We start from the raw sequence: 10,067 nt of genomic DNA, 5'->3' as shown, positions 1-10,067 counted from the left end.
AAAATACTGTTTAATAAAATGCCTTCAGCTTGTTGGCACTCTGTTGTGGACTTTTTTTTTTTACATTTTCTCCACTAACAGGACACAATAGATTATAATTTCTACACTAAAGATCATTATGGAGGCCCATATTCATACGTTTTGTCCACTTGATGGGCACCCTTGATTGCACTTATTCTCATGTCCTGTTCTAGACAACCATCAAGGACACTGGTGGTCACCAAGGCAAGGTCAGTGTATCACTAGCATCTCAATTAGCAGTCGTGCAAAAACCATCTGAAATCTGTTAATAACTAGTAACCACGGAATAAATCTGATTTGGTCCCAAAAACGGAACCAAAACGTCGCATGTCGGCCAGTGAGAGTCCATCATGTCCACAGGAAGTCCTGTCCCGTGTTTCCGCTTCTTGTGCAACGCAGAAACAAGCAACACGGCGAGATGAGTCAAAGCTACAGAAACTCACCGGATCTAGATGAAGAAAGTAAGAGGAAACACAAAATAAAGGAGGTATTGTATTTAATTTTATGCTATTTTTTTGTTTAAAAGGCATCTATTTCACATAATTCTTCGGAGGAATTGAATTTATAATATGTTTAAAAAAAGAAAAATGTATACTTAACGGCATAAAACGGGAAATGCTAGTTTAAATACTTTATTTTGAAGGTCAAAAGCGGAAGTAATCGCTAACAGTGTGTCTACCTTGACACGTTTAGATTTTATAACAACATTGGATGTCGCATGTTACTGACAGGCGGCAAGGTTTTATAAACCAAACCAGACTTCGCTTTTACATTTCCAACTTGTCTTGAATTGTGAATAGTGTTGTTCACCTTCCTCTTCGGAAACCAGTCGTTTAAACTGGTTCGGACCGGTGTACGCAGGTGTTTTTTGTTTGTTGTTATCGGAGGTCAGCGGGTCTCCAGGTGAAACCAGTGCGCACTCAAGATGCTTTGCCCGGGCAGGACCGTCTCTTCCCTGCTACTGAGGCCGGCCTCGTGGATCCCTTTCCGGATGGGCTCTGACGGGAGAGCCGCCAGCACTCAGAGAGGTAACAACCAATAAGTCTTTATACAAAGTCAGCATGGTTATTTAATTTAAGCACAGAGCGGCTAGCACGAAGCTAATCCCAAAGTGACGCAGTTCAGTATAGAGACAGGAAACTTCTTAACTTCTTCAAGTTGTGTCGTGAAACTCGATTACATATTTAAAGACACATTAACTCCATAAAATATCTGAATATATAAATATGTCGATAAACTCTTTACTTGACTTACAGATAATAATAAATCAACAACATTTATTATGTAAAGTTTTTAATATTCTTGTCGTTCTTTATATTATTTATTTACTAATATATTACCTGGATTTAATGTCATAACTGTGAGGGATTTTGTCACTTTAAATTATTTTTTCTTTTAATAAAAATAATAATAGTTTAATAATGTATTATTTGGACATTTGGTTGAACAAAATAACACATTTGAACAAAATATACTCAAGAGAAATTGATAGAGATGTTTGGTATAGGAAATTAAAGCTAATGTGAAACCTTGCATCATTATTACTCCAGGCCCATTTTCATTCAGGATCATTAAAGTATCTATCCATCACTCCCTCTCCTGTGATATAGCTTAAAAGGTTTTGTTAAACTATAAACCATAGTTTTCATTGATATAAATTGATACTGTCACACACAGCATCGTAGCTCTACATTTGGACAATCATGTTTCTCCACCTAAGTCGGTAAAATTTGGAACTCATTACCACCTGAAATCAAATTAATCCCAGAAACAAAATCTACAATGGAAAAACAAAAGTGAAATACTGACTAAAAGTGAACCAGAGCTGTGCCCATTTTTTAATTGTTGTATCTTAAAATTGTAGTTTTCATTGGTTTATGGAATTGTCGTATTGTCAAATTGTGGTATATGTATTTTAATGTGTGTATATATATACATTTTATTTTGTAATATGTAATCGAATGTTGTACATTTTCTAAACTCTTCACACAAAGACACAGCAGATAGACACAAGCTGAGTTAATGCTAACATCCACTCTTTCATTTTGGTTTATCGTACTTCATTTTGTTATTGAAATATTGCACAAAGTAATCACACATTGTACACATTTTTAAAATATCATGCAGGCCTAATATGTACATAAAAAACACTCACTGCATTTATCTGTATTATTTTATATCGCAACATTTATATCAGAAACAAAATATATTGCAATCTCATCTTATTCCAATATTGTGCAGACTTAATATTTGCATATTTTTAAACACTAGGTTATCAAATTTGGCTTCAGAAAAGAGAACTCTATCGATCCTCTTTAGGTCGTGTTTCAAAGCACAAAAGAAGACTTTAGTTTGCAGTAAAGTGAAGTCTTACCATCCAAGGATGTGCATTTTGTTTGATCAAAAGTTTGATTATAGTTAATGTCCGCTGATACAAAGCTCAGTTAACCAACCTGGACTCTACTAGTGGATGAATGACTCAGCAAAATGAATGTCCTGCCTGTGACCTTGAATCACAGAGTCAGCGTCACACAATGAGTCAGCGTTACACAATGAGTCAGCATCACACAATGAGTCAGCGTTACACAATGAGTCAGCATCACACAGACCTAATGGAGTTAAACAAGCTGACTGTCTGTTGTTGTTTTTTGCTGCAGAGTTGATAAAGAAACAGGAACTGGACAAAGATGAGCCCCGCCCTCTTTACATGGACTTCCAGGCCACCACACCCATGGTAGCTAACTTTTGTCGTCATGGTTACAGACTTCACCAGCTGATGTCCAAGTCAAAGAGAGCTATTTACGCTCATTACACTCATTTGCGCTTTGAGTTAAACGTGTGTGTTCGTGTTTAGGACCCCCGGGTGTTGGACGCCATGTTACCTTACCAGGTGAATTATTACGGTAACCCTCACTCCAGGACACACGCCTACGGCTGGGAGAGCGAGACTGCCATGGAGACAGCCAGGAAGGTAGAGACGTTCAGCTTGTTCACATACCATGAGAGAGAGAAATGTAGGTTTGATAATAAGCCTCAACTTGGGGGCGCTAGCTCAGTTGGTAGAGCAGTCGCCCCATAAACAGAGGCTAAATAAAGGCAAACCCACCCAACCCACTAAAAAGAATAATTCTCACCCTATTTTTTTAGTCTTATAAGCTACATGTAGCTCCATTAGCTGCCACATCTGTAGTAACATCTGGAAAATATGAACAATGTAAACCTGTAGATATCTACCTGAGTATGTTTACTCAGTAATCATGTTATTAATCCGATTAAAGAGAGGGAGACACTGACTCTGTATTCTCTCTCTCTCTCTCTCTCTCTCTCTGAGCAGCAGGTCGCTGATTTGATTGGAGCAGATCCCAGAGAGATCATCTTCACCAGCGGAGCCACCGAGTCCAACAACATGGCCATCAAGGTCATCATTTACTTACTCATAATCATAATCTTCTCTAAAATCGTTTCCACTTTGCTTCATCACATCTTCTCTCACACTTATTCTTGAAGAGTTGTGTTTCTTAAGTTCTTAATTAGTTTTTTTTTTTTTTTTTTAAATCTTTCAGTTCTTTAATTTATGCAAATAAAAACAAATCGGAAATAGACATTTAAGGCCTTTGCACACATTGTCGACAGAAAACTGCAAGTGTGAAAAGAAACTCATGTTGTGTCAGTCATGTTTTTGCACACTGACTCTGAAACTTTTTGGGTTTGGAGTATACACTTGTCACACTGGAAATAAATCTGTGTGTAAATATTTAGTTCTAGCACCTTTAGAGATGACGTGACCACTAGCTGAGATGCTAGCCTAGTATGCTAACACTTTGTTATTCATGGTGCTTCTCTCTAGTTTCTCTGTGCTGCTCTGTGTACTCTGTGCTTTGTATTTTGATCGCGATTGTTAGTTCAACTAAAAAAAATACGTTTTTAAGAGAGAAAAATAAAGTTTGCTTAGCTTGAGAATACCTGGGGCTTGTTTGCTTAGCTTGATGACGAACAAAATAAACAAGTTCAAAGTTTATTCAAGAGACAGATTTAAAAAAAAAAAAAAAAAAGTCAAATCCTGTAACGGGAAGTAGTTCCTATTTTCTGGGGCGGCTTATATTCTGACAGAGGAGGTTAAATAAGACTGGATCAAGACAAAAGATAAGGGTCTCCACTGTCGTCTCGTTTTGCTGTTCTGTCATTTGTCTCGATTTAAGTGTCACAGATCACCTTAGTTGAACTCACTCTGAAAAAAAAAAAAACTGGCCTGGATTAAATTAGCTCATGTCAGCAAATCTCCTGATTGCAGCAGATTTCACTGTTCACTGTTTTGACTGCTGGTGTGTCCATGCATTAAGAGAAGAATTACTGATTACTGTCAGAGGGTAGGAAACATGCAGATTCACTGAGTGAGAAACGTTTCTTGTGATATCAGTTGTGACTCTGTCTGTCCCCCTTTTCTATTACAGGGCGTGGCCCGGTTCTATCAGTCCAAGAAGCGTCATGTGATCACCACGCAGACTGAACATAAGTGTGTTCTGGACTCGTGCAGAGTTCTGGAGTCCGAAGGCTTCAGCATCACCTACCTGCCGGTCCAGCCGAATGGACTGGTGGACTTGGAGGTACACAGACGCTTACACACAGAGAGACAAAGCAAAGTACAGAGAACATACAGGACATTCATACAGCGTGCAGGAGTCATATTAAATATATCAAAAACGCTTTCGTCTGTGTTTGTTCAGCTGCTGGAGGCCTCCATCCGTCCGGACACTTCTCTGCTGTCTGTGATGACCATCAACAACGAGATCGGAGTCCAACAGCCCATCGACGAGATCGGTAACAGTCACATTAGATATCTTAAAAGACACTTAAAGTATGCAGCGTGTCACCCATGTGATATTAAATAAGAATAAAGCAGATTAACCCGTTCTCTTCTCGTCCACCAGGTAGGATTTGTCGTTCTAAAAATGTCTTCCTCCACACTGATGCCGCTCAGGCTGTCGGCAAAGTACCCATCAACGTCCACGACTGGAAGGTTGATCTGATGTCCATCAGCGGTCACAAGATCTACGGACCTAAAGGTTAGCTTTACTGAGGAAATATTCTTTACTGTTTGATCGTAACCCATGATGAGGCAGGTCATTTATTCAGCAAAGTTCACACAAGAAAATGTGTGTCATTACTTCAAATTTGCCGCTTTTTAAGATCCCCTTTAAGTGCCTTAATAAAACAGCAATTTATAATGAAGTTGTAAAATGATTTTCTTTGTTTTGTCGGGGAAGCCGAAGGTTTGAGAGAGTCTTTGAAATAAAGGCGTTATGAATTTTGCTTTGGAAAAATTCGAATTTCAAATGTGTGCAGGTGTGGGTGCTTTGTACGTGCGTCGCCGGCCTCGGGTGCGTATGGAGCCGCTGCAGAACGGGGGTGGGCAGGAGAGGGGGCTGCGGTCTGGCACTGTCCCCACCCCACTGGCTGTCGGGTTGGGAGCCGCCTGCAGCATCGCCGAGCAAGAGATGGCGGTAAAGAAACACAACAATCGTACATCCTGAGACTCAAATAATGTACAAAAATAACAATTTACAAACGCAGGTTACTACTTTGACTCAACAAACCATTGTAAACATGCTGGGGAGTAATATATGACTTCCTTTCTTTGTCCCTGTGTGCAGTATGATCATCACAGAGTGTCCACTCTGGCTAATCGTCTGATCCAGAAGGTCACGTCAGAACTCCCCGATGTCATCTTGAATGGAGATCCAGAACGAGGCTACCCTGGTACACAAACACACAAACGAACACACACACAGCATCCTGAAACTCTTGGACATTAACACACCCGTTGGCTCCTACGATTTCAAGTGAAAGCCCTTGAACTTCATGATAGAGGTTTAAGTCTTTATATCTAGATTTATTAACTGGCTGTGTCCGTCTTTTTAAGGCTGTGTCAACCTATCGTTCGCTTACGTGGAGGGAGAGAGTCTGCTGATGGCGCTGAAGGATATCGCGCTGTCATCGGGGAGGTCAGACACACTCTTGTTACTTAAACTGAAAAAAAACAAAAACAGGGCAGACGCTTCTCTTGGATCAGTAGTTATACACATTACTTTAACAGGAATTCATTTGTAAACAGGCAGAATTTTTGTATCATTCATGTGGATGCGTGTGACCTTTGCATGATCACAGTCCTGTCCCTGTTATTCAACATCATTCCAGAGACTGACCTGCGGTAACTGAAGGACAAAGTTGTGCACATTTCATTATTTAAAGTGTTTGAAAAATGTGATTTGCAAATGATTTATGAGGAAGGAAATACATTCATGTGTTTGTTAGACCTCAAGGTTAATCAACTCTATGTATTCAAGTTAACTCGAAACGGTTTAAACTTATATTTAAAGATGAAAAATTAACATTTGTGTGTGTGTGCGTGCTCACAGTGCTTGTACGTCAGCATCTCTGGAGCCATCGTACGTCCTCAGAGCCATCGGAGCAGATGAGGACCTGGCTCACTCTTCCATCAGGTGAGACCGTTTTTCTTTCTGACTTAAATTAAGTAGCTGTGGCTCAGTGTTAGAGGTGGTCACCTCTCAGTCAGATGGTTGGGGGTTCAATCCAGACCGCCAGCTTGGAGGACTATATCCTCTGTTCATGTGGCGCAACCAAAACCCCTAGGCCATCTGCACCCCAGAAGCAGGACTGTTATCATGATTATGTTTTAAAAATAGCTAAAATGCGCGGAAAAAAAGACTGAAACGTCCTTCCTCCATCCCGCTGCTCTCTGCCTCCTTTTTGTTCAGTGGTTTGACTCAAGTTGAATACCATGTACTGTAGGTTAATGCTCGCCCGTGTTTGTGTGTGTTAGGTTTGGTATTGGCAGATTCACCACAGAAGCCGAGGTGGACTACACGGCAGAGAAATGCATCCACCAGGTCCGCAGACTCCGAGAGATGAGGTGAGAGCTAGCTGGGCTGATAACGCTGATCTCATGTTGGCAGCCATTATTATTATTAAATGGTGAAACTGAACTCGTCAGTTCTGAATGATGCACAGGTACCTGACACTCTCTCTCTCTCTCTCTCTCTCTCTCTCTCTCTCTCTCTGTCTCAGTCCTCTGTGGGAGATGGTTCAGGACGGCATCGACCTGAAGAGCATCAAGTGGACTCAGCACTAGTCCCCTCCCACTTCCTGGTTACTTCCTGGCTGGCAATGACAACTACAACGATGACGACCATTATTCCCAGGAAAAAAAATCTGGGAAATGGACCAGCTTTCCCTTCCTGTACACAAACACGCACAAACTTCCTGTCCGACTTGAAGTCTGTTTGTATCTGTCGCTCTGTGTCTCTGTAGGCGCTCCTCCAGCTGCTTTCTCAGGAGATGTGGCTCAGAGAGTTGACTCGAACATGGCAACCTCTGTGTGTTGTCTGTTTGTTCTGTTGTTTCCAGCTCGTGTGGGCCAACATGTTGCTTCTGTGTCGAGCCGTCAAGAGGCCGCGACACCTCAGTCCTGTATCACAAAGTCAGGTCAGCTTAGGCTGGCTCTCGTTGATGGTTTCTTGGAGAACGTCAGCCGTGTCTGGGTTTACTGATCAAGCTACATCGTTTTCTTTTTTCAAAGATGGCGGTTGTCTGTGCTAAATCGACTCCTGCACAGATCAATCTCAGTAATTACTTAGCTAAAGCTTCCTCTTACTTACGCTGAGATGGCAGTTTAAAAAGTCACTCCAAACAGCACCCAGAGAAGTTTACTTGTTGCCAACTCGAGAAAAAGCTGGCTGGGTCATCGAGCTATTTAATGTCTCAAAACGTCTCTGTTCCTCTTTATTTCATGTCTGTTTTTTTGCTAACTCGGCACGTTTGTCCCTCATTTGATCTTCTGAAGGCAACTTGCTCTAGTGCAGGTCAGCCACTGCAAAAACTCCAATCTTAACACGTGTATTTGTCTAAAATATGCCATTACACTTAATATTTATTTGTTAAGTGCTTTGATATAAGATGTTCTTACTAATTTGGATAGAGCGTCTCATTTCAAGACACTTAAGTCAGTTTTGCTCGTTGCATTGGAAGATATCTTGTACTTCTAACAAGCAGCTCAGGCCGTATTCTGGGGTTTTTGTGTCCTGAAATAAGATGTTTACGTGGACCTGTCAGGTGAAAGTGGCTTTTATTAAGTGTAGTGAGATACTTTTGATTAGAAGTTGAGAGACCCAGAGCTTGCTGGAGGGATTATACTGTATATCCCTTCTGGCCTGGGACCGCCCTGGGGAGAGGGAAGTCTGGGGCAACTTGTTTAGCCTGCTGCCACCGTGACCCGGCTCTGGATACACTTCAAATCCACTTGCTAAGATTTGAGTTGTTGCAGTGCACAGCTTTTCATGTTTCTTAAACACAAATACAGCTGCCGAAACTGCAAAACCTGCTTTGTGATACAGGCTCTTTTTTTATTTTATCTCTATTGAACCTTTATGGTTAGTTCCACTGAGATCTGTTTCAAGCGGATCTGGTCAAGAATAGCAACAACAACACAGTTTCAACGATAAAAACACTCAAACTCACACAGTACACATAATAATGAGAAAAGCATCGGCTCAAAGAGGCTCTTAAAAGGTAATCGAGAGTTCCAGTGAGGTGGAAACAATTTGGAAGAATGGGCAATGTTACTTAGGCGAGACGTGGGATTGCAACTGAAGGCAGCAGACCTCAAACGGTCGATTTGATGATTCATTTATAATTCTGTGAGTCCGACCTTTCCTCTTGCTGAGTCGTAGATTCTCTCCTGCTCTGTTCACAAGTGATCCACAGCCCTTCTCTGTCTCTCACTCGCTGCTTTTCTTTCCACATCAGTGTTCAATAATCTCTAGCATCATGTCGGTGTATCGGCAGCGGTTCTCTGGGAAAATCCAGACGATCACTGCGTTACCTGCCGTGTTTTAATTATATTGTTTAACTCTGGAACACTCTACAAGACTGTTAAACCCAACAGATGATTTTTTCATGATGGTGTAGAGAAATAAAAAAACAGCTAATACCTGAAAGTCTGGATATAAAAATCTGGGTTGATATGTTTGGGTTTCCGTCCTCATGGTCTGGGAGGATTTTTTAAAAGTCTTGTATTCTGTTCCTGAATATAGTCAGCTGAGCCTCGAACTGTCATATTTGTTAAACTCCTGCATCTGTCTTCTACTGTTACTCTTTATCTTACTGATTATTATCCAATAAAGTTCTGCGTCATGGTTATGCAATAAAGTTTTGTTATGATTTCTGATCTTTTTAAATGTTCTTAGGAGAGTTGCATTTCGTTGCAACATGTTCCATGCAGCAATATTTATAGCCTTAGCTAATTAAAATGTTGGTGCATAGTGGTGTCTGTATAAAAGTAGGACATGCCTCAACAGCTTTTAGGGCTGATTTAGTGCAGGAAAAAGAGATTTTTCATCTCGAAGGGACGTCCTGGTAAAATAACAAATAAATTAAGCAGACAGACCAAACCAAAACAACTATTTATTATGAGCACTTAGTACATGTAAGAGTTATAATATTGCTTCAAGATGATCTTTTTACTTTGATAGTTTATGAGTTAAATGAACTTATTAGAGGCAGTAAACACTGCTGACATTTATTTATATTAACATTCTGTGAGTGACGTCCATGAGGCAGGGGAGGAGGACGTGGAAACAACGAGAGATTGAAGATTCAGGATTAACTTTATCGTCTCACAAAGTGAGAAATGTCTCTCGGGCTCTTCACCCATGCTGCAGACAGAAAAAGACAACATCCATCAAGCCTTAAATTATGGCTTTTAACAAAAATACAAACCTTAGACAAAGAGAAATTGGCATTTATCTACTTAGAGAAATGATATCAGATTTACCCTAAAGAAAGAGAATGGGCTGTACAGGTAGATTCAATCTGAAGGTCTGTAAATGGACAACCCCCCTTCCCCTTTCATTATTAGAATAATGACTCTTCTTTCTTTCTAATTTAGCTTAAAGTTGTTCTTGAGTGGTTATTAATGTGCTTATTTGGCTGTGTTCTTTATATAAAAAGAATTGATGTGCACACAATTC

General features: G+C 40.5%; 1 protein-coding gene across 1 annotated transcript; it reads left to right on the top strand.

The window, feature by feature from the left end:
- Nucleotides 1-704: 704 nt before the first annotated feature.
- On the top strand, nt 705-9,258 carry nfs1 (NFS1 cysteine desulfurase). The gene is made up of 13 exons (XM_061041214.1): nt 705-1,049; nt 2,679-2,755; nt 2,876-2,992; nt 3,356-3,439; nt 4,473-4,625; nt 4,746-4,839; nt 4,950-5,084; nt 5,365-5,522; nt 5,673-5,778; nt 5,942-6,023; nt 6,438-6,521; nt 6,863-6,952; nt 7,108-9,258. Exons 1-13 carry the CDS (start codon nt 947-949, stop codon nt 7,169-7,171), a joined length of 1,347 nt encoding a protein of 448 aa, XP_060897197.1. The 5' UTR covers nt 705-946; the 3' UTR covers nt 7,172-9,258.
- The last annotated feature ends 809 nt before the right edge of the window (nt 9,259-10,067 follow it).

This window comes from Labrus mixtus, chromosome 7, assembly GCF_963584025.1.
Source record: "Labrus mixtus chromosome 7, fLabMix1.1, whole genome shotgun sequence".
NCBI classification, from domain to species: Eukaryota; Metazoa; Chordata; class Actinopteri; order Labriformes; family Labridae; genus Labrus; species Labrus mixtus.
The sequence above is the reverse complement of the archived record's forward strand: the minus strand, read 5'-3'. Positions and strand labels throughout refer to the sequence as shown.

Excerpts from the sequence above, each read along its gene's own strand:
- nfs1 (XM_061041214.1), top strand. The coding sequence starts at position 947 with ATGCTTTGCCCGGGCAGGACCGTCTCTTCCCTGCTACTGAGGCCGGCC. Across the intron at positions 3,440-4,472 it reads CCAACAACATGGCCATCAAG|GGCGTGGCCCGGTTCTATCA; the intron begins GTCATCATTTAC and ends TTTCTATTACAG. Across the intron at positions 6,953-7,107 it reads CGCAGACTCCGAGAGATGAG|TCCTCTGTGGGAGATGGTTC; the intron begins GTGAGAGCTAGC and ends TCTCTGTCTCAG.